Source organism: Tasmannia lanceolata, unplaced genomic scaffold (genome assembly GCF_043159265.1).
Source record: "Tasmannia lanceolata isolate RefF3 unplaced genomic scaffold, GAP_Taslan_0.1 ptg000003l, whole genome shotgun sequence".
NCBI lineage: Eukaryota > Viridiplantae > Streptophyta > Magnoliopsida > Canellales > Winteraceae > Tasmannia > Tasmannia lanceolata.
In genome coordinates this window covers 11,150,483-11,175,586 of record NW_027518680.1, presented here as the reverse complement: position 1 = coordinate 11,175,586, position 25,104 = coordinate 11,150,483, and the positions used below count along the sequence as shown (strand labels likewise).

At 39.6% G+C, this 25,104-nt stretch overlaps 2 protein-coding genes across 2 annotated transcripts; both read right to left on the bottom strand.

The window, feature by feature from the left end:
- Positions 1-11,740: 11,740 nt before the first annotated feature.
- Positions 11,741-12,769, bottom strand: LOC143861211 (putative calcium-binding protein CML19). Its single transcript, XM_077372149.1, has one exon. The coding sequence runs from the start codon at positions 12,518-12,520 to the stop codon at positions 11,942-11,944; it is 579 nt and encodes a 192-aa protein (XP_077228264.1). The 5' UTR covers positions 12,521-12,769; the 3' UTR covers positions 11,741-11,941.
- A 3,347-nt stretch (positions 12,770-16,116) lies between these two features.
- Positions 16,117-21,773, bottom strand: LOC143850989 (uncharacterized). The gene is made up of 2 exons (XM_077360303.1): positions 21,062-21,773; positions 16,117-16,748 (listed from the first exon to the last, which is right to left on the bottom strand). Exons 1-2 carry the CDS (start codon positions 21,603-21,605, stop codon positions 16,336-16,338), a joined length of 957 nt encoding a protein of 318 aa, XP_077216418.1. The 5' UTR covers positions 21,606-21,773; the 3' UTR covers positions 16,117-16,335.
- Between the last annotated feature and the right edge of the window lie 3,331 nt (positions 21,774-25,104).

Here is a 25,104-nt window from a genome sequence, read left to right as displayed (position 1 = left end):
GACTCATCCTACCCATTCATTCTATAGGACCTCACATAGATAGGGTGTCCCTAAGAAACCACCTCCATACCATAATCCTAACCATTCGATTTATAGGAGTTTAATTTGCAGCCATCCATTTGAAAACCTCCACTAATCATAACCATAACAATAACCCATAACCCATAACCCTAATCCTACCTATAACCTACATAACCAATGGGTTAGATGACTCAACCAACTATGGGAAATGGGGTATCTAGAGGGCTGCTCACGATGAGCGATACCTCAGAAACCTTTTTCCCAACATATATATATATATATATATAAGGTGGCGCTAGCGCTAGCTTATATGAGGTAGCGCTCACAAAACATAGGGGGGGCCACTTTGTTTGGATGATCCAAAGCATTCATTTGATAGGCCCTCACATAGATAGGGTGCCCACAAAAAATCAGGTCCATAGGATCATACCCATCCATTTTAACCTCCACAAATGCAAGGGTTAGGATGATCCTATGAAGTTGATTTTTTGTGGGCACCCTATCTATGTGAGGGCCTATCAAACTATGAAGAAGAGGTATCAAAATATGACAATTACGAAAAAAACTACTTTTCCTTATTAATTTTTTGAGGATATTATGAATCCCGCACACCTGTAAAAATATTTAGAAATTCCGGGCACCTTGAGACGAACAACAGATTATGGAAACTTCTATAGATTGGAGGGCTAGGATCAACCTATGGAAATGATTTTGCGGGCACAACCTATTAATGTTCTGTTCCATCACATGGACGGTTTGGATCAACCTATGATGTGGTCCGTACAGTTCTTTGCCGGCCTGTGCATCGCACGGGGTTTTTTACTAGTATATATATATATATATATATATATATACCCACGCCATTATTCTACAAGGTTGGCAACCCGACACTACTTAGCACTATTCTACAAGGTAAATCCTTCGTAAATCATAGTTTGTCTCCTCCCTATTGACTACTTATACCACTAATGTACAAGGTAACTATCTGTATCCAAATAATAGTGCAAGGATTTTCTAAAATTGTGTAAAATTCCTCCCACCCTTTTGTCTCCTAAATCAAATAAGGAAAACAACAAGGGTACACTCCTTGCATGGACATCCCACCTACACGAGAAATCCACGTATTTGTGGTCGCCGTAAATCACTGTTTTCCTTTTGAAGGACCAACTACATACCTTCGAACAATCCTCATGTTAACTCTACTCAATCAACACGGCCAATGCACAAGTAGCTTTCACAAATCACCTTGCATGGCACCTCAACCAACACGGGCAATGCACAAGGACCTGCCATTGCATGAGAAAGCAGCCACATAGGCTCACTTTTCAACAGATTTTGTCTTAATTATTCATTTAGTTCATTTGTGGTGGCTGCTCTCTCTCTCTCTCTCTCATGCAACAGCAGGCCCGCAAAATTTCTCCAGTGATGGTCCCTAGCTAGTCCCTTATAAGATACTTTCAAATACTAACTAGAGATTTTTTCTGTACTTAAAAATACTCACAATAATTGCCATTCTCACCATGATCTCATGTACTAATTTCAGTACATATGCTGTCCAAATTGCCCTAAACATGACTGGAGTGGGGCCAGAATCATCGGCAGTAAGCTCTAAATGCAATACGATGGTGAGCGGTTGTAAACAAAATCAATTTTCCTATACAAAGTAGTGCTAGGTGATTAGGATCATTGATCACGTGGGCGGGTGGGCCATCGTAGTCATCTAATTAGTGGCCCCTCAAATAGGCGATTAAGAGAGGTTGAGAGAGAAAATTAGTAGTGGTTGACAATTCAAAGGATTTTTTTTTTGATAAATTATGAGGAAAAATTTCCCAATATCTGAACAGAAAATGATCGTCAAAAGTGTCACGTGTTTTGTGGGCAAGATCGTGTTTGAAAGGGAACACATTTTGGAAATATGAGTTCATAGAAGCCATGTTTGGCCACCATATTTGTGGGGCCAGTTGTGACTAGTGAGAGTTAGACCGGAGATGGATTGACTTGTGAAGGCGGGAGTGAGGGGAGCATGAAGAGCTTCTTAAAAACAGGAAAACAAAAATGAGTTCTAAATAGGTATTTTTTTCACTAGTTTTTATGGGTTTTTGATACAATTTCTACTCCCACCCACTCAATTCTCTCCCTCTCCTTCTTCGCCCCTCTCACATACTTGGGTCCATGAATCTTCCACAGAATAATTCTCCGTGGCTGCCAAACATGGCCAGAGTTGCCACCAAGGTTTTAAAGTTCGACCGAAATTTGAAATTTTGGGTTCGAAATTGGGTGAAATCGAAACGTTACAAATTTTCAATCGAAATTTCGATTTCCTCAAAATTTCAGGCCAAAATTTTAGGGATAACTCCAAAAAATCTGTTTTTTTATTTATGATTTGATATTATCCCGAACTTTCAACCGAAATTTCGGCTGAGTAATTTTGCAAATCTTTGCCGAGGGGGGGGGACATGGCCCCCCTCATGCTATATGTACCTCCGCCCCTGAGCTGTTGTATGCTGTCCGGACAGTGTTTCTTGGATTTAAGTAAGAAATCTAGGTTTTTGAAATCACTCCCCCATCCTGAGATTTCTAAAACATGGAAACAGGGGCGATCTCCTGCTCTCTAGCTTGATGGAAAGAAGGGCATGAAATCAGAAAACGACGGCTGCTCTACTTTTCTCTCGTCTCCCATCTACTATTTTGAGGAAATTCAAGATTCTGAAATCCGCGTATCAAACGACCCATTAAATCTATTCTAAATTATAATTTGTGCCCAAAGTTCAATGCCCTTGTCGCACTCATGATTGGGGGAAGGAATGTGAGTTGCACCTTATCACTCTTCTAGTTGGTGGGAAAGTTGCCTTGTTTCCCACATGTTGTGGGCTACAGTGGAGATGCAAAAATAGAAACCTTTTTTTTAGGTTTTAGGGAAACCTAGTATAAAGAGAAGGTTTTTATTCTCTTGAGAGCTGCGGCTACACAAGAGCCTTGGGGTGTGTATGCTACCTCAAGGGGAGAGAGAGAGAGAGAGAGAGAGAGAGAGGGGGGGGGGGGGTGTTACTTTCGTGGTTCTTTCTCGGGTTTCTTCTCGGGCTTTCCCGATGGGTTCTTTTTGAGTTTTTCTCTCAGGTCATGCTTGGGTATAGTTAGAGAGAACAAGGAAAGGGTTACAGATTTGTGGGTTCGGGATAATCTGTTGTAATCCTTGTATGCTGTTTTTCTCATAGTAAAAGATCGTGTTCTCGCCCAAGGATGTAGGCATTTTGCCCTAACTATGTTGTTTTTCTCATAGAGGGGTTTACTAATTTCGTGTTAAATTTGTATCTTATTAGTATAAACCATCATTCTACGTCCCTAATTATGTTTTAAATTTCATCATTTTATTAGTATAATCCAAAAACCCTATACATATTGAATAACTTCTTACCATCCACTTTGTTCCCTTTGTTGTTAGCTCTTGTCTCCTTGAGCCACTTTGTTTCGTTGTTTCCCCTCCCTGTTTGGGTGGGGTTGTTACCTTCTCTTCATGCTGTATCCATTTTCTTTATTAATGCAACTGGTAGGGGTCCGCCTAACCCCGACTTACCCATCAAAAAAAAAACTTCTTACCATCCAAGGTAACATTCCCATGTAAAACACCATTCCATTCTCCTTTCAAATAAAGAATTACTCAATAATAAAGGCTACACAACCCATAAAAGGGACATATACATAAATGGTGATTAAGAATCTAATCAAGCAGCATATTGGTTATATAATAAAATCATAGCGCTAGTAATTTTTTGGGTAAAAAGCATTCATTTGTTTAAGTTTGTCTCAGCTTTCGATCTTTGGGAGGGATGGCGCTCGGTGTGCTCTGAAGGTATGAGTCGTCAAAAGAGAAGTCTGAAATGGGAAGCTCCCCCTGAAGGTTTTATTAAATTAAATTTTGATGGGTCATGTTTTGGAAATCCGGGTCCAGCTGGGATTGGGGGTCTACTTAGGGACTCCCGAGGGGGAGTTTTGTGGGCTTTCGCAGGTCTCATTGGAATAACTGATTCGTCTGAAGCGGAAGTAAGGGCGGCATATCAGGGGATTAAGCGTCTAAGTGTTGATTCCTGTGATAGGACAATTGTGGAAGGAGACTCTTCTAATGTAATCGGTTGGTTATCGGGCAGAGTGGTTCCTCCGTGGCGCTTTTTAAGCTATTTTGAGGAAATTCATGACCTTATTTCAGGATCCAATCTGGTTTGTAAGCATGTTAGGCGCGAAGCAAATGGAGAGGCGGATTCCCTCGCTAAATCTGGTGTTGCAAGAGAAGGACTAGAGTGGTTCGACTTCCTTCCTCCGTGAGAAGAGGGGGCTGTTTCTTTAATGTTTCTTTTCCTGTTCTTCTTGTATTAATATTCTAGTTTTCTCTTTGTATCTCTGGTGGTCCATCTCGGATCCCTTTTTTATATATTATCATTTCATAAAAAAAAAAATCTAATCAAGCAATAAATCACTCAAAGAATCAACCAATCATAAATCGGTCCTACTCATCTAAGGGTGATCAGAGACATTCAAATCAAAGCATCATGACCGTAAATTCTTCGAAGCTAAGGATGACATTGCCATCTAGATCGAACACACTGATCATAGCTTTACATTCCTCGATCGTCCTTGATTCGCCCAACCGACAAAGCATCCTCTTCAAACTCTTGGGTGTGATACACCCAGACCCTTCCATATCATACATTCCAAATGCCTCTCTTAAATACCTTCTCTTCTCATCATTTCCTTCAACTTCAAGTAATCTCACAAAATCCTCAATTCCCAACAACACATCTCCATAACTGTGATGATTCTACTAATGCCTCCGCGTCTTCTACCGGATTCTCCTCCCCCAAATTCTTCATACATTTCTTCATTTCAACGGCTGAGATCTTCCCTTCTCTGTCCTCGTCGACGGGTCGAAAGACCCTTTCGAATTTAATGCACTTCGGCACATTGGGAGTGATGGAGATAGTGAGATTTTCGGATTTCATGGAAGAGTTATTTTCTACATAATTTCCCAAATGTTGAGAAAGATGAATTTTCTATTGGGTCTTTCTCGAATTGCAATTGAGAAGTAGAATGTAACTCTTCTGAGCTCATTCGTGTTTAGGAAAAGATGCAATATGATAAGCAAGTTAGGAAGATAAGTACGTCCTCTAATAGATATCGAATGTTTTGGTAGTTCGATTTTGGGGAGACCGTTATTTTTTAGCTCTCTCTTGTCTCTATATATAGGTGTACGAAGGTGGTTACCCTTTATCTTCTTCCCCCCGCTGTTTCATGGCACATGGTTTTTTTAAGCCTAGGGAAAGTTTCGGGGCATTTCTCTAACAACATTTTAAAAAAAGAGAGAAAAGAACAGCTTACAGAAGTTCAACTCCGCGTTTTAATTTTTAAATTTCTGTCCTGACAGGGTAACGGTCAAAACTACAGTGAAAGACGTGTTATCCCATGTCCTCGTGACAAATATTGTTGGGAAAATTTATTTGGACCTACCCGTATGATGTTAGCATGATCTCGATCGTTCATACGAGGGCCCACACGTTGTGAGAACAATTGAATGTAATCAAAGCTATTCACTAGTAGGGGATGTCAACTGTCCGGATTGGGTCCACCCATTTTCAAGTCACAATTTGCTTGAATCCTAATTGGTGAATTCCTTGGATCTTACCCCTCTCAATGTTTGAATCTAAGCTCATTCTGATCCAACCCATTTGGTGGATCATTTGGAATCTAAGAGTAGATTAAAAAGCTATTTGACTATATAATTACTATTTGTCTTTGAAATTAAGTTCTTGGCTTGGAACATAGTCGATGTGAGGCAAAACGTCCATTTTAAAAACACCCCCTCCGTTACAGTCCAGAGTTCTCTACGAATGTGCTTCAATTTAGGCTTCACGTACATCTTAAAAGCTTCTTGTTGTATCATTTTCACGAGATTATATATGATGTGTTCGCATGATGTGCAGTATATCTCAAAAATTATAGTGGGTCCCACTTCATAGAATGATCCAAAACATTCGATCATTTATTGGGCAACAACGTATATAGGTTGTACTCCATATATCATTTCCATACGATGATCGTGAATTTCCAATCTTTGGGACTAGACTTGAAATCTCTAAAGATTCAGGTTTATCCTATGGGATGAAATACGGGATACAACAGAAGTGAATGCACATGTAGACCGGTATTGGTACGTAGTACGACAGAAGTACCGCCCTTCATATTTGATCTCGTAGAAACATCTTGAAAAGTGTGCTGCTGTTGGATCAAATATCAAGGCCATTATGATCAATACCGATCTACATGCGCATTCACCATATAAAATCTCCCTGTTTACGTGGTAGCTCTTTGGCTACCACGTAACCTGTACATGTGTGGCTCTTTGGTTTAAGGTCATTAACCCGTACAGGTGTGGCTCTTTGGCTTAAAGTCTTGGGTATGCTCCCTAGAGACAAGATTTCGAATCCCCCTGGGCTTACCTGATGCGCGTGGTTTACGGGTGATTGCGTATCCGGAGGGAATTAGTCCCACTCTACAAAGTCGGGTAGGGACACCCTACGTCATCAACAAAAAAACAAAAACCTCCCTGTTTACGTGGTAGCTTAACAAATAATTTGTTTAGGAGAATTTACATGGTGCCAAAGCAGGGAGTCCAGTGTAGGTGGTCCCATCCTTCTTGTAATCTACAAGGTAATTACAAGATTAGATATGATGCTAAACTCACAGGAGCCCTTGTACAAACCGGCTACAGGGGCTCCTCCGTTGGATCCATGTCATTTGCTTCTAAGTTATGAGTGCCATTATAATAAAAGAAGCAAATACACAAACACAAGATATACACAATTCGATAACGATGCTTATGTGGACAAAGCAATATTCAATCCTCTGCTATGAGTAAGAAACAATACAAGGATTTCCATGAAATAAACTAACTCTCTCTCTCTCTCTCTCTCTCTCTCTCTACTAAGGCTATGTACTTTCTTCACAAGAGAGATAAGCAAGAGAGAGCCCACAAGAAAAAATCAAGTGAAAACCCCCTCACAAAACCCTTAGCTTTTAGGTCTTACATAAGTCTCTTATATAAGGTCACTTCCCCAAACTTTAATATCTAGTTCTCTTTCTTAAGAGTGCACTCCCTCAATTTTTCAACTCCTCTCTCCATTTTGTCTCTTAATCAATTAGGAAACAAGAAGTCCTACTTGCATGGAGAGTACTGCTACTTACATGGGAAACAAGACATCAATCTCTACCTTGGCCTGTTTTCAAGTCATTCTGAAGATTTTTCACTGACATCCCCAACTCTTTGTTGTCCCCAAAATCACCAATTGCCTTCTGAAGGACCAACTACATGCCATCGAATCATCCTCATTCCGGCTTCATCGGACCTGAGCAACATGGCCAATGCAACTTGCATAGTAAACTCTTGAGAGGGACCTTGATCCATCCTCCCTGCCGATAGGAACTAACTTCTAGCTAGTGTTTACGCCACAAAAATATGTCACGTCTGTCTCCTCTAAATGTGAAAGATTCCCTGTACACCTTGTCACTCTATATGCATCATAGAATTATCATGGTGGTGGCTCTATTGACACACTCAGTGCATATGTGTAGCTTGCCACAACTCAACTCTCAACTAACCACAAATTTTTAAGTTTTTAGCCGTTGATCTGGATGTGTAGATAATTCCGATTACTATTGGAGCATCTAGCCCTCGATCGAAAAAGATGAGTCTCCATCATCAACCCCAGGTGGGGCCGGGTACTCATCTAACTCTTTTCACCATGTCAGATGGTTGGCGAACAGCGAGGCTGATAGATTAGTTAGGGAGGGTTGAGATCTCTAAATTATATGTATATAGTTAATGTTGAGTTGGGTGTCTTGAATTTAAACCCGTTTAGGGTCCGAGAAATTGTGTGCGATCCGGATTAGGCTCGTTTATTCGGCAATGCGTGGGCTTTGCCCACCATTGCCAGGAGGTTCAGGGGTGAAGCCCCCAGCCGCTTGGTCCGCTCCGTTTTATGTGTTTTCGGCCCGATAAGACTAACTTAAAGCCCGCTTTATATAAAGGGGCTTTTAGGGCTTATTTCGGGAGTAAGTCTTGTAAAGAGGGTTGAGAGCTCTAAAGAAAGGGGAAAAGGGTGTGCTAGGGTTTCTAGTGGGTTTGGTGAGAGAGAGACCGATCTTCTCTTGTAATCTCTGAATCTTATAGTGGATTTTCTTGTCGCCTCTGCCGTGGAGTAGGCTTTTGCCGAACCACATAAATCGTTGTGTCTTTGTGTGATTGCTTGTGTTTATTTTTTTGTTTTACTTTGTCATTGAAATCACATATTGCTATTTGGGGTTTTTCAAAACAGTTAATATATATATATATATATATATATATATATATATATATATATATATATATATATATATAGGGAGATGATATTTTCAACCCGCCCCCCCCCCCCCGCATTACGCAAGGGCGATGATATTTTCACCCTCCCTGCATTACGCATGCGCCCCCCTTTTAACATGATTTAACGTCAAAAAGGGTTAAAGTTGCCCACTGTTCATGTCAAATCACATTATAAGGAAGGGTGCATGCCTAATGCAGGGGGGGCAATTCTCATCTCCCCTTCTACAATATGAAAACAAATACACTTCACAGCTCTGTTTTGGGAGCTGACGACTGATGCTACAGGGGGGCAATTATCATCTCCCCTTCTACAATATGAAAACAAATACACTTCACAGCTCTGTTTTGGGAGCTCACGACTGATGCTATGGCGTTGCGTCTCTGGTCTTTCCACAAGATCTATAATTACATTGTAAATTTCATCATTTTACTTGTATAATATGAAAACAAATACAACTCTTCTTGAACTTTTCCCGAATTTTCAAATATTTGCCTTGATGAATTATTCTCAAGCCGGGATGGGACATAGTACTAATTACATTTAAATTTGTCATTTTATCTATATAATCGAAAACGTATGTAACTTCCGTTGATCTGGATGATCAGATAATTCTGATTACTATTGGAACATCTAGCCCTCGATCGACAAAGATGAGTCTCCATCATCAACCCCAGGATGGGCCGGGTGTTACATTGATAGGCTCATCTAATTCTTTTCACCATGTTAGATGGTTGGTGAACAGCGAGGCCGATAGATTAGTTAGGGAGGGTGTCAGGGCAGAGTTAGAAACTTTTGACTTCCTCAGCCAGTGTTTTGGAAATTGGATTTTCTACGGAATTCCGCGGAAAGGCATTTCACAACTTGGTACTTTTGCTTGAGAGAACAGCCACTCGGGCTCACTTTTTAGCAGATTTTGTCTAATTCTCTACCAATGCCTAGATCATATTTGCGCTAAAGAAATGGGGAGGGGGATTTTCACCATGACAATCTGAAATTCTTACATGGGAAAATGAAAAGTAAAAATTACTTACAAAAGGTCAAATGCATGGCACCTTGCTACAATATTCTTGTATAATTGAAAAATCCTGAACAATTTTCTGCTGATATTAAACCTAAGAAGATCCCAAATATTTAAAAAATATGAATATCTGGAATACTTCATCACGTTCTCATATGTTATCAAAAGATTTAGCAAAATACATTGTAGTAAAAGCTGAACTCAAGTCATTTATTTTCTAGCAAACATATGTACTCTTCCATCCTTCCATGTATATAGTTAATGTTGAGTTGGGTGTCTTGAATTCAAACCCGTTTAGGGTCCAAAATATAGTGTGCGACCCGGATTAGGCCCGTTTCGCTTGGCCCGGCCCGTTTATGTGTTTTTCGGCCCGATAAGAATAACTTAAAGCCCTCTTTATATAAAGGGGCTTTTAGGGCTTATGTCGAGAGCAAGTCTTGTAGAGAGGGCTGAGAGCTCTAAAGAAAGAGGAAAATGGTGTGCTAGGGTTTGGTGAGAGAGAGACCGATCTTCTCTTGTAATCTCTGAATCTTATAGTGGATTTTCTCGTCGCCTCCGCCGTGGAGTAGGCTCTTGCCGAACCACGTAAATATTTGTGTGATTGCTTGTGTTTATTCTTTTGTTTTACTTTGCTATTGATATCACATATTGCTATATGGGGTTTTTCACAACAGTTAATATATATATATATGAGAAAACGGTTCCTACACATATGTGTAGAGAGTTCTCTACACACTAGCTTAAAATACAGTGGGGGCCCACATTGTTTGGGTGATCCAAGCCATCCATTTTAAAGGCCCTCACATAGATAGGATGTCTACAAAAAATCAGATCCATAGGATCATCCCAACCCTACGATTTGTGGAGGTAAAATGGATGTCTTTAAACCTTCACAAATTAGTCCATTTTTTGCCTCCACAGTTCGAATGGTTAGGATGATCCTATGGATCTGATTTTTTATGGACACCCTATCTATGTGAGGGCCTTAAAAATGAATGGTTTGGATCACCCAAATAATGTGGCCCCACTGTATTTTAAGCTAGTGTGTAGATAACTTATCTACACATATGTGTAGGAACCGTTTTCTCTCTCTCTCTCTCTCTCTCTCTCTCTCTCTCTCTCTCTCTCTCTCTCTATATATATATATATATATATATATATATATATATATATAGAGAGAGAGAGAGAGAGGGGGGGGAAATGGATTGTACGCTCGAGCGTACCAAGCTTATGGTACGCTCGAGTGCCCCAATCACATGGGTCCCACTTTTTTTGTGGTGATCCAAAGCATTCATTTGCAATGCCCTATTATAGATAAGGTGTGTACCAAAAATCAGCTCCATTGAATCATCCTAACCCCTCCAAAAGTGGAGGGCAAAAATGGGCATATTTGTGGTCTGTCCATTTTGCGCTCCACAAATAGATGGGTTAGGATGATCCTACGGGGCTGATTTTTGATACACACCCTATCTATGATAGAGCCTTTCAAATTAATGCTTTGCATCATCCTAACAAAGTGGGCCCATATGTGATTTGGCACTCGAGCGTACAATCCTTTTCCTCATATATATATATATATATATATATATATATATATAGGGAGATGATATTTTCACCCCCCTTGCATTATTACGCAAGGGCGATGATATTTTCACCCTCCCTGCATTACGCAAGTGCCCCCCTTTTAACGTGTTTTAATGTCAAAAAGCATTAAAGTTGCCCACTGTTCATGTCAAATCACGTTATATGGGGGGCGCATGCCTAATGCATAGGAAGGGGTGGGGGAGGGCGCTATTATCATCTCCCCTTCTACAATATGAAAACAAATACACTTCCCAGCTCTGTTTTAGAAGCTGACAACTGATGCTATGGCGTCACGTCTCTGGTTTTTCCACAAGATCTATAATTACATTGTAAATTTCATCATTTTACTTGTATAATATGAAAACAAATACAACTCTTCTTGAACTTTTCCCTAATTTTCAAATATTTGCCTTAGATGAATTATTCTCAAGCCGGGACGACGGGACATAGTACTAATTACATTTAAATTTGTCATTTTATCTATATAATCTGAAAACGTATGCAACTTCCTTTAAATCCAACTTCTCAGCTTTGGATGTGGTACTAAAATAGTGTTAAAAATTTGTCTTCTATTAGTATAATCCATCATTCATGTCCTTAATTATATTTTAATTTTTGTCATTTTATTAGTATAATTTGAAAACCCTATACATATTGAACAACAACAATTTCTTACCATCCAATGAAACATTCCCATGAATGACACTCATTTCAATCAATTCTCCTATCAAATAGAAGATTACTCAAACAAATAAAATTGTATCATCTCTATAATGAAAGCTACACAACCAACAAAAAATAAAACTTATATACATAAATGATGATTAATAATTTAATCAAGCAATAACTCAAACAATCAAGCAATCCTATATTGGTCCTATTCATCTAATGGCAATCATAGACATTCAAATCAAAGCATCATGACCGTAAATTCTTCGAAGCTAAGGATGCCATCGCCGTCTAGATCAAACACACTAATCATAGCCGTACATTCCTCAATCGACCTTGACTCGCCCAATCGACTAAGCATCCTCTTCAAACTCTTGGGTGTGATACACCCAGACCCTTCCATCTCATACATTCCAAATGCCTCTCTCAAATGCTTTCTCTTCTCATCTTCACATTCAACTTCAACTAATCTCACAAAATCCTCAATTCCCAGCAACCCATCTCCATCACTATCTGATGATTCTACTAGAGCCTCCGCATCTTCTTCCGAAATCTCCTCCCCCAAATTCTTCATACATTTCTTCAATTCCGCAGCGGATATCTTCCCATCTCCGTCCTCATCTACGTATCGAAAGACCCTTTCGAATTTACTGCACTTTGGCGCGTTGGGAGTGATGGAAATGGTGTGATTTTCAGATTTGTTAGGTGAGAGTTTTCTACGTAATTTCCCAAATGATGAATTGCAGGAGAAAGACGATTTTTCAATTGGGTCTTTCTCGAGTTGCTGTTGAGAAGTAGAAGGTAACTCTTCAGGTCTCATTCGCGCGTGTGTGATGGAAACAAATAAAATTTGGAATGGGTGTCTGTGGAATTAAAATGGGTATCTGTTTATGTGCTTATGCACAGAAAAAGAAACAAGATGATAAGGAAGATAGGAAGATAAGTAAGTCCTCTGATAGGTATCGAATGTTTTCGAAGTTCGATTTTATAGAGACCGTTGTATATGAGCTCTCTCTTCTCTCTATATATATACGTTTATCTTCTCCCTCTTGCGGTTTCTAGGCAGCAGGTTTTTCATGTACTGGAAGTTTCTGGGCTTTTCTCTAGCAACCTTAAAAGAATACAGTGGTCACGCCATGCGGTTATTTGTAGAGAAGAGTAGTTCAACTACGTGTTTTAAATTTCTTGCACTGTGGAACATGTGACGGTCAAAAATACGTGAAAGAGGGGTTATCAAGACGTCACGGAGAAATGAAGATTTATTTGGATACCGCGACCTCATTATGATGTTAGTATGATCTCGATCGTTTATTTGAGGGCCCACAATTTGAGAACTAGTGGATGTTGCTTGTTGATTATTTCTGAGCTTATCCACAAGTAGAGGGTGTTAACGGTCCAGATCCTACCATCAGTGTTTGGATCTAAGCTCATTCTAGTCAGATTATTCACGGGTTACAACCCATTTACCTTCTGGCCCAACAAATCAACAGTTTAGATCACCCTACTCAGTGGACCCCACAGGATCAACGGTTGTCATCACCACACACATGCTGACATGCTTGATGTAACTTGAGAAGTCGACTAGAAATGTCTGTCTTGGTTAAAATCCGGAAAATGGGGGATTTAAAACATTTTTCACGTCGGCGAATGATACTAGCAAACCGTAATTAATTGTATGATGACAAAGATAATCACGATTAATTAATTTTATCCAGTAATTCTTTTCAATTTCTATGCAATGGATGAGCTTCCGAGAAATTAATCTCCTTTTTCCCAGTAATAAATAACTCTGCACATTAAGGCTGCTATGTTGACTGTTACCTATTTAGAAGCAAAGGGTCATACGGCCCGTCACCGTTACGCGCAAGGCCACCTACCACCAAGCTGACGCCAATTCACGCGTTGCTTGGCCATGGCATACACGTTTCCGGATCACATTCCCCCCAAATGATACCGACACACCCCACAAACAAAATTTCACTGCCTTACAGGAAATTACTTTGTTGATTTATCTAGTCTTACTCTTCCTCTCCCACCCTCTATTTTATGTACCACGCCAAAACCAGAGCGAGATTACCAACTTTATCTTTTCACCACATGTTAAAACCAAGAGAAAACCCTGTGTCATGAGACACTTGTGTGTCTTGTTTGTTTAGTGCCTAAGTTTTGCGTAAGAGCTTTATATAAGGTTACAACCTCCATTGCTCTCTCTCATAATTATGTTAGGAAACAATAGTTGTTTGGTTGCCACATGGCTGGCATCTCAAGGATTTCCCAAGCAAAAAAGAAGAACTTTTTGGTAACTGATACATTGTCAAAAGTGAAATTCAAAGGTTGAGAGAGAAATTGATTGTCAAAAGTGTCACATGTTTTGTGGGGCAAGATCGTGTTTAAAAAGAAACACATTTAGGAAATATGAGTTCATATATAGAGGCCATGTTTGGCCACTATGGAATATTTGTGGGGCCAGTTGTGAGAGATGAGCAGGAGATGGATTGACTTGAGAGGGCGGGAGTGAGGGGAGCATGAAAAGCTTCTTAAAAACAGGAAAACAAAAAATGAATTCTAAATAGGTATTTTTTTCACTAGTTTTTTATGGATTTTTTATACAATTTCTAATCCCGCCCTCTCAATAGTTGTTGGGTAAGTTGCCTTGTTTCCCACATGGTTTGTGGGCTACAGTGGAGATGCAAAAGTAGAAACCTCTTTTATAGGTTTTAGGGAAACATAGTATAAAGAGAAGGTTTTTGCTCTCTTGAGAGGTGCGGCTACAGAAGAGTCTTGGGGTATGTCGGCTACCTCAAGGGGAGAGAGAAGGAGAAAAGGGAAGAGAAAGAAAAGAGGAGAGAGATAGAGAAAGGAATTTACTTTGGGGATTCTTTCTCCAAATTCTTCTCGGGTTTTTCCCTTGGGTCCTTTTTTGTGTTTTTCTCTCGGGCTACTCTCGGGTACAGTCTTGGTGAGAGAACAAGGAAAGGTTATGGGTTTGTGGGTTCAGGTTAATCCATTGTAATACTTGTATATTGTTTTTCTCATAGTGAAAGATCGTGTTCTCGCCCGTGGATGTAGGCTTCTTGCCAAACCACATAAATCTTGATGTTCATCTTGTGGCTAGTGTTTATCTGTTTACCTTTTTGTTTACTTGTGCACAATCGGATCGGATTCGCCCGGAGGATTTTCTCAACACTAGTCTCTACCAATGCCGAGATCAAATTTACCCTAAAGAAAAGGGAGGGGATTTCACTATGATACTGATACTTGCATGAAATGGGTAGACTTGGTAGTTTACTATATGTATGATGAGGTGGCTAGAGGTAGAGATTATTATGCTATGATGATGTGTCAAGAAGTTGAAGGAGTTAGATTTGGTCAAAGTTGTTGGTACATGACAGGGTTTGTGCCATCTATTTAGGAGTTGCTGTAGTTAGGTTGTTTAGGAAGTCTCTCCAAGTATGCCTTCTATTTAGGAGCTCACGAAGTTTACAACTTCATGTATTTAGTTTACTATTATGAATAATGGAGAATTATCTTTGAATGCAAAACTTATTTTCTCCCTAGGTGTTCATTACGAGCACTCTGTGCCCTTTGGAGGCCGATCTTCCTCGAACTAGATCAACCCCAAATATTTTCTTTTCTTCTCTAATTCCATCCAGAATAGGGAAGCACAAGAAAGCAAAGTGGAAAGAGAGACTAGTTTCACCTGATTTCTTGGGTGAACATAATAGATACCCTGAAATTTTTACATGGGAAAATTAAAAGTAGCATCTACTAATAAAATGTCAATAGGCATGGCGCTACAAAACTTTTTCACAATTGAAAAATTATAGAAAAATCATGAACGTTTCTCCGCCGATATTTAACTTACGAAGATCCCAAAGAATTCACAATTACACAAATTTGGCGGATATAATTCGTCAAGTTCTCATAAGTTATCTATGTACATTTAGGAAGAAGTATGAAAATATCGAAAAATTACATGGTAGTGAAAGCTGGACTCACATTGTTTTCTAGCAAACATATTTACTGGTCCATCCTTCCATGCTTTTTTGTTTTTCTTATTTAGAAAAATCTCTCTCTCTCTCTCTCTCTCTCTCTCTCTCTCTCTCTCTCTCTCTCTATGTGTGTTCACCCAACTTTTCCCAAATTTTCACCAACGAATTATTCTCGAGCAAAGGACGGTTCTTGGTACTAATTACATTTAAATTTCGTCATTTTATTAGCATAATCCAAATGAAATTTCCTTTAATCCAACTTCTCGGCCCAGGAAGCGGTACTAATTTCATGTTATTTTTCTTTTATTTGTATAACCATCATTCTACATCCGTAATTATGTTTTAAATTTCATCATTTTATTAGTATAATCCAAAAACCATATACATATTGATCAACTTCTTACAGTCCAAGGTAACATTCCCATGTAAAACACTCATTTCATTCCATTCTCATTTCAAATAGAGGATCACTCGAACATATAAAATGTATCATCCCCATAAAAAAAAATTTTACACAACCCATAAAAATAAAAGATATATGCATAAATGATGATTAATAATCTAATCAAGCAATAAATCACTCAAAGAATCAACCAATCATACATCGGTCCTACTCATCTAAGGGCGATCAGAGACATTCAAATCAAAGCATCATGACTGTAAATTCTTCGAAGCAAAGGACGCCATTGCCATCTAGATCGAACACACTGATCATAGCCTTACATTCTTCGATCGTCCTCGATTCGCCCAATCGACTAAGCATCCTCTTCAAACTCTTGGGTGTGATACACCCAGACCCTTCCATCTCATACATCCCAAATGCCTCTCTCAAATCCTTTCTCTTCTCATCTTCTCCTTCAACTTCAACTAATTTCACAAAATCCTCAATTCCCAACAACCCATCTCCATCGCTATCTGATGATTCTACTAAAGCCTCCGCGTCTTCTACCGAAATCTCCTCCCCCAAATTCTTCATACATTTCTTCAATTCAATGGCTGAGATCCTCCCATCTCCGTCCTCGTCTACGTATCGAAAGACCCTTTCGAATTTACTGCACTCCGGCGCGTTGGGAGTGATGTAAATGGGGTGTTTTTTGGATTTCTTAGGAGAGTTTTCTACATAATTTCCCAAATGCTGAATTGGGGGAGAAAGATGATTTTTCAATTGGGTCTTTCTCGAATTGGTGTTGAGAAGTAGAAAGTAACTCTTGTGTTCTCATTCGTGTGTGATGGCTACACAAATGAAATTGAAATGGGTGTTTGTGGGTTTAAAATGGGTATCTGTCTATGTGCTTATGCACAAAAAATAAGCAAGGCAATAAGGAAAATAGGAAGATAAGTAGGTCCTCCGATAGATATTTATCGAATGTTTTGGAAGTTGAATTTTGCTGAGACCATTGCTTTTGAGCTCTCTCCTCTATTTATACGTTTTCGATAGGCGGTTGCCTGTTTGTCTTTTGCCTCTCGCGGTTTCGAGGCAGAAGGTTTTTGCGCGTATTGGAAGTTTCGGGAAACTCTCTCTACCAAACCTGAAAAAACAGAGAGAAGAATAACAATTGGCTACGAGATTGTTCTTATAGAAATTCAACTCCTAGAGGATAATTCCTTTCATTTTCCGGGTAACAGTCAAAACAACCGAGAAAGAGGGGTTATTGGATTTGAGACGTCTTCAAGAAATGATTTGTGAGTGGTAAATTCGCACCTCCTAGAGGATAATTCGCACCACTGGACTGGGAATTGTCTAATTGAGTCAATTGACGTCAAAAAGCGTACACCCCCAACTAGTGATTAGCTTCTCTTAGTATCATTTTCTAGACCTGCAAAAGCGACCCGTGCCCGCGGGTCGACCCGACCCACCAGCAAATTTGCGGGCACGGGTCTGAGTTTTAGTGACCCGTCAAAACTAACCCACGGGTGACCCAACCCGCAAAAACATGGGTCGGGTCGGGTCAACCCGCGGGCACCCGCAAGTCACTTGGCTTTTGTAAGAGTGGTGATTTTGTTATGCTAATCTAGTTAGATGGCTTTTTTTTCTAATGTAAAGGATGGTGATTTTGTCATGCTAATCTATTTTTTAAGGGTTTGATGCCTGAATAGGTTACGGCTAGCACCATAGGTTGATCCCAACCCTCCGATTTGAATGTTAGAGGGTTGATCACGTGATCCTAACCCTCTATAGATCGGAGGGTTGGGATCAACCTATTGAAATGATTTTTGGGGCACAACCTATTTCGGCTGTGGGCCATATAATGGACGGTTTGGATCATCCCACGGTGCCGTCCATACCCTACTTTTAAGTTTTAACATTTTCCTAAATTAAAAATATCGTTTGAATTTAACCACTATTTGAATTTGCGGGTGACCCGCGGGTTGACCAGGCCCACCCGCGGGCCGAGAGGGTCACGTAAATTCGGACCCGCAAAAATGCGGGTCATTTCCTGACGCGACCCGTGTGACCCGCATCACCCGCGGGTTGACCCGGCCCGGCCCACTCGTTTGCCAGGTCTATCATTTTCACCAGATTTTAATATGTCGTGTCTCCGTGAAGTGCGGTATACTTCAATTTTTACAGTGGGGCCCACTTCATAGAATGATCCAAATAGTTCATTTATTTAGGCCACAACATATATAGGTTGTAGTGTTGTACCCAATAGATCATTTCCATTGGATGGTCGTAAACCTCCAATCTAGATTATAGAAGGACCGCACATTCTAGAAACCTCTATAGATCATGGGGTTAGGATCATCCTATGGAGATGACGCAAACATGTTTTAATAATTGCACTACCACATCTTGTCTTTTATCATTTAAAAAGGTTTCAAACATTATAACAGTTCCAAAAAGCTCCCACGAGCCAATTAGAAAAGAAAAGAGAAGCTGCGTTAGTGCAATTAATAAAACTTGTGTGTGCTGATATCATTTTCCTAAAAATTCTCACCATATAACCCAGGGGCCAATGGTTGACCGTTCAAGAAAATTTTCCCGAGCAGATATATCGCGATGATATATCTGCTCCCCCTGTAGGATAATTCGCACCCTTGAAAGGAGGGCATGTCATATGTGGTAGACTTCAACGCTTTTTGGCGTCAATTCACGTCACGTTACAGTGTTGCATGAGACAGCAGCCACATAAGCTCACTTTTCAATAGGTTTTGTCTTATTCGTTTAATTCATCTGAGGTGGCGGCTCTCTCATGCAACAGGCGGCCCATGAAATGACTCCTACAATGGTACCTATTAAATCCCTATTGCTAAGTTTGGTTGCTGGTAGATGTTGGGAGGATTTGGAGAAGAAGAAGTCGAAGGGAGATTAAACAGTCAACGGGGAGATTGAGAGCAAATCTAAAAGATGTTGTTTGGTTTGGCCAAGATTTGCCGAAGATTTACCACTTCCTAATAAAACTCAAAAGATAATATTTGCCCGAGAATTTCTCCCATTTTTTCTTCGATTTGGAGAAATTCATCCGGCGAATTTTGAGGGTTCCACGTCAGCCGACAAGCGCCCCACTTCCCCGGTGGTCAAACTCCCCAATTTCGCTAAATTCCTGACCAAACACCCTTCAGCGAATCAGTAGAATTACATTCCCTGCTATTTTTCTCAAACAAAGGCAACTAAACAGAGCATATAAGACACTTTTAAAGACTAACCAGAGATTTTGTTGTACTACTAAAAAATTATTCACTATTAATTGTGATTCTCACATCATCTGGTGTACTAAACTCAGTATATAAGCTGTCCAAATTGCCCCAAACATGACTCGAGCGGGGGTAGCATTACCTGCATTGTCTAAATGCAATCCAATGGTGAGCGGTTGTAAACCAAATCAATCTTCCTATACAAATTAGGGCTAGTGCATCATGGCTTTCTGGCCCCACAATTTCGAGTGTACATGTGGTACTGGTGATTAGGATCATTGATGGGGTGGGCGGGTGGTTCATCGTTGTCATCTAATTAGCAGCCCTCAAATGGGCGATTACATCCCTCAAATTCAAATGGGCGATTACGAGAGGTTGAGAGAGAAAATGAGTGGTGGTTCACAATTAAGAGGAAATTTTTTAGATAAATATGAGGAAAATTTTCCCAATGTCTCAACAGAAAGTGATCGTCAACTGTGTCACATGTTGAAATAGATTTAGGAAATATGAGTTCATAGAGGCCACTTTTGGCTACCATGAAAAAATATTCCATGGAATATTTGTAGGGCCAGTTGTGAGAGATAGACTGGAGATGGATTGGCATGAGAGGCTGGGAGTGAGGGGCATGAAAAGCTTCTTAAAAACAGGAAAACAAAAAAAAATCTAAATAGGTATTTTTCACCAGTTTTTTATGGATTTCTGATACAATTTCTACTCAATTCTCTCCCTTGCCTTCCTTCTTAGACCCTCTCACATAATTGGGCCCATGAAACTTCCATGGAATATTTTTTTGTGGCTGCCAAACATGGCCAGAGTTTCTAGTCATGTCTTTTGACGTGCGAGCATGCAAAGGCGAAAGAGGCTCCTTCATTGTTTTTTGATAGATTAAATCTATTCCACAATGATACCCTGAAATTTTTAGGTCGGAAAATTAAAAGTAATAACTACTTATAAAATGTAATTGGCACGGCACCATTGCTACACAACTCTCTCATAATTGAAAAATTATTGAAATCTTGAACTTTTCTCCGCCAAAATTAAACTTCAGAAGATCCCAACTAATTCATATTAGTTAGTTAAAGAGAAAGATGATACATTCAAGAGCACAATGCGTTTTTTTGTCTTGTTTAGAAAAAAAAGTATATCTATGGTCTCTCTCTCTATAAAAAATGCATTCGTTTTCCCTAAAATTTTCCTAAAACGCTTCCCTAACTTTTCAAATATTTGCCTTGACGAATTATTCTTGAGCAGGGACAGGTCGCGGTACTAATTATGTTTTAAATTTTATCATTTTATTAGTATAATCCAAATGCAATTTCCTTTAATCCACTTCTCGGCCCAGGATACAGTACTAATTTCGTGTTAAATTTGTCTTTTATTAGTATCCCTAATTATGTTTTAAATTTCATCATTTGATTAGTATAATCCAAAAACCCTATACATATTGATCAACTTCTTACAGTCCAAGGTAACATTCCCATGTAAAACACTCATTTCATTCCATTCTCATTTCAAATAAAGGATCACTCGAACAAATAAAATGTATAATCCCCATAAAAAAAATGTTACACAACCCATAAAAATAAAAGATATATACATAAATGATGATTAATAATCTAATCAAGCAATAAATCACTCAAAGAATCAACCAATCATACATCGGTCCTACTCATCTAAGGGCGATCAGAGACATTCAAATCAAACCATCATGACTGTAAATTCTTCGAAGCAAAGGATGCCATTGCCATCTAGATCGAACACACTGATCATAGCCTTACATTCCTCGATCGTCCTCGATTCGCCCAATCGACTAAGCATCCTCTTCAAACTCTTGGGTGTGATACACCCAGACCCTTCCATCTCATACATTCCAAATGCCTCTCTCAAATCCTTTCTCTTCTCATCTTCGCCTTCAACTTCAACTAATCTCACAAAATCGTCAATTCCCAACAACCCATCTCCATCACTATCTGATGATTCTACTAAACCCTCCGCGTCTTCTACCGAAATCTCCTCCCCCAAATTCTTCATACATTTCTTCAATTCAACGGCTGAGATCTTCCCATCTCCGTCCTCGTCTACGTATCGAAAGACCCTTTCGAATTTACTGCACTCCGGCGCGTTGGGAGTGACGGAAATGGGGTGCTTTTTGGATTTCTTAGGGGAGAGTTTTCTACATAATTTCCCAAATGCTGAATTGGGGGAGAAAGATGATTTTTCAATTGGGTCTTTCTCGAATCGGTGTTGAGAAGTAGAAAGTAACTCTTGTGTTCTCATTCGTGTGTGATGGGTACACAAATGAAATTGAAATGGGTGTTTGTGGAATTAAAATGGGTATCTGTTTATGAGCAAAGGAAAGAATGAAGATGATAAGGAAGATAGGAAGATAAGTTCGTCCTCTGATAGATATTTATCGAATGTTTTGGAAGTAACTCTTCTCTTCTCTTGTCTATTTATACGTTTTCGATAGGCGGTTGCCTGTTTGTCTTTTGCCTGTCGCGGTTTCGAGGCAGTAGGTTTTTGCGCGTACTGGAAGTTTCGAGGCACCAAAACCTGAAAAAAAGAAGAGAGAAGAATAGATTAATGATAAATTCACACCCCCTGTAGGATTATCCGCGCCGTTTGAACGTGATTTTGACGTCAGAGAGCGTCAAAAAGGAGGGGGGACGTCAAATCTTGTTACTGTGGTGGGAATAATCCTACAGCGGGTGCGAACTTATCATCTCCTAAAGAGTAACAGTACAGTGAAAAGAATAACAGTCGGCTACGACTACGAGATTGTTCTTATACAAATTCAACTCCGTCTTGGAGAAATGATTATATGAGAAGATTTATTTGGACCCACCCCATGTGGTATTAATATGATCTCGATCGTTTGAATGAGGACCCACATGTTGTGAGAACCATTGAATGACGCTTGATGATAATTTCAAACACTGAGGGTAGGATCCGAGGAATTCTCCAAGTAGGCCTGTTGGATTCAATCAGATACCCACTACTAGTGATTAGCCTCTTTAGTATCATTTTCACTAGATTTTATATGTTGTGTCATCGTGGTATACTTCAAAATTTACAGTGGGGCCCACTTTGTAGAATGATCCAAAGAGTTCATTTATTGGGCCACAGCGTAAGTAGGTTGTACCCAATATATCATTTCCATAGGATGATCGTAACCATCCGATCTAGAAGGACTGTAACATTCTTGAAACCTCTAGAGATCATAGGGTTAGGATCATCCTATGGAGATGATCTACCATGTACGGTCTATTTACGTTAATAAATTGTTTAGATCATACTATGAAGTGGGCTCCACTGTTCTATTTGAAAAATATTAGACCTCACGGGCCCAAACCTTGTAAAAACTGTATTTTCACTTATGTATGGACACTTTGTGTAATTCTACAATAGTCCCCATGATCAACTGTCGTGATCACCACATACATGAGCCTGAGTCGTTCCTCTACTATCCTTTTAAAAACCGGAAAAGAGAAGAAAAAAATGATTTTTGATAGAGATTTTATATGATACGTAGCAATTTGAACCCCTGTTTTTTCTAGGGTTACCGTACAAGATCGGAGGGTTACGGTCATCCTATGGAAGTGACTTTTGGGGCTCAACCTATTTACACTGTGGCCCAACAAATGGACGGTTCGGATCAACCTGTGAGTGAGCCAACCGTACTTTACGAAAAATATGGAGTTGTACGGCTAGGCATCAAAAGACAGATTTAAAACATTTATTACATCGGCAAATGACGCTTTAGGAAGTAATCAATCCTAGATGACAACATAGGAATTAGAAAAGGGAAATGATATCAGCACAAACGTGTTTTAATAATTGCACTACCACATCTTGTCATTTATCATTTAAAAAGTTGTCAAAGATTATAACAGTTCCCTGAGGCTCTGTTCACTTGTTTTTGGGGGAAAGGAAAAGAAAATGTTTCTCGGAAATCTGATGTGGCATTAGGAAAAGAAATCCAGGGAATCTATGTAGGAAAAGGTTTTCCTGGACTGTTTCTGGATTGTTCACTTACGCAGGAAAAGGTTTCCAGGGAAACTGTTTCCCCTTCTTTTTGCACTAGTTTCCCAGGAAAACGAAATCCGGGTGTTTTTGGTCGGAAATAAAATCCCTAAAGGGGGAAAATAGGCTTTTCCATTTCATTTTTTGACTTATTGCAGAAATTCCACGTGTGTAATTCTATTTTCACGGGAAAGCAAGTGAACGCCAGAATTATGTCTTGTCAAGAAAAAAAAAGGCTATTTTTCAGGAATTTGCTTTGCAGGGAACGCAAGTGAACAAAGCCTAAAAGCTCTCACGAGCCGATTAGAGAAAAGAAAAGAGAAGCTGAGTTAGTGCAATTATTAAAATATGTTTGTGCTGGTATCATTTTACTAAAAAAAACTTGCCATATAACTCACGGGCGCCAATGGTTGACAGTTCGAGAAAATTTTCTCAGTAATTAATAGGACGTCAATAAACCCGCACCCCCGTAGGATAATTCACACCCGTTAAAAGAGGGTATGTCTCTTATGTGGCAGGTTTTAGCTCTTTCTGACGCCAATTCAAGTTGCAGGGGTACGACTTTATCGTTACCCAAATAAATATCTTCAGGACAGTACCGTCATGAGGCCCGTGACCGTGACGCACAAAGGCCAGCTCCAAGCGGACGGCAATTTAACGCGTTGTTGCGTGGCCATCTTATCCGTCTGCTTTACAATCCCGACACGTTCCCAGATCACATTCGCCCCAATTGATATCGACACACCCAAGAAACAAAATTTCACGCCGTCAGTTGTCGTTTTGTGACAGTACCCGTTATAGCAAGTGCGGCTGTCATAACCTGCAAAAGATGGCTGAGAATGGCTTTCCTAGAAATTGCTTAGCAAGCCCCTCTTTACAAATAAGAAAAAATTCTGGTGGCATCCAAAGAAACTTTAAAACTTCAAACCCATGCGTAGTCCTAAATTTTATAAGCAAAAACCTGGATTTTACAATCCTGGAAATGTATAATCTAGGTTTTAGAGTTTAAAATCCAGGTTTTAGTTCATAGAATCCATGTTTTACCTTGTAAAATAGGGATATGCTAGCCACTTTCGTGCCCTGCTTTTGCATGTGATGAGAGCCATTTCAGATGAATTAAATGAGTAAGACAAAATATGCCAAAAAGTTAAAATGTGAGGCTGCCATCATATGCAAAAGTCGGGCGCGACATCACATGCAAAAGCCGGGCGGGAAATTGCCGCGAAAGTGGCTAGCAACTCCCTGTAAAACATACAATTTAGATTATAAAATCCATGTATCCAAATGGGCCCTTGCTGTCACATGCCCAAACTCGCTTCGATTTTAGGCCCGGCTTCGTTTGGATTTCGAGAATCATTTTTACTCCAAAACTTATTATTAGACACAAAATTAGACTTAACTTGGAGTCCAACAATCATTTTTGGACACAAAATTGATTAAACTGGGCCTTAGTGGGCTTTGAAGCTAGACATCTAAAACGGGCCCGAACATAATGGGCCTAAAAGCCCACATCAAGTCAACCATTTAGAAATAAAATCTCAGTTTACTCTGGTCTTCTTCCACACGTTATAAAACGCGTTGAATTTGAATTCCTCGCGTCAGTGGAAGATATTTCAACAAAAACACAAGCCATGATAAGGACAGTTATAAGAATGTTAGAACAAACAGCTTCCTCTTTCTTTTTATATATCCTTGCTACAAATTAACTACAAATCACAATACCCAATTCTCCAAACTCTCTACACTTACAACC

Coding starts and splice junctions, on each gene's coding strand:
- LOC143850989 (XM_077360303.1), bottom strand. CDS start 21,605: ATGAGAACACAAGAGTTACTTTCTACTTCTCAACACCGATTCGAGAAA. Junction 16,749..21,061: donor TCTAGATGGCAATGGCATCC/TTTGCTTCGAAG, acceptor ACGCGCCGGAGT/GCAGTAAATTCGAAAGGGTC.
- LOC143861211 (XM_077372149.1), bottom strand. CDS start 12,520: ATGAGACCTGAAGAGTTACCTTCTACTTCTCAACAGCAACTCGAGAAA.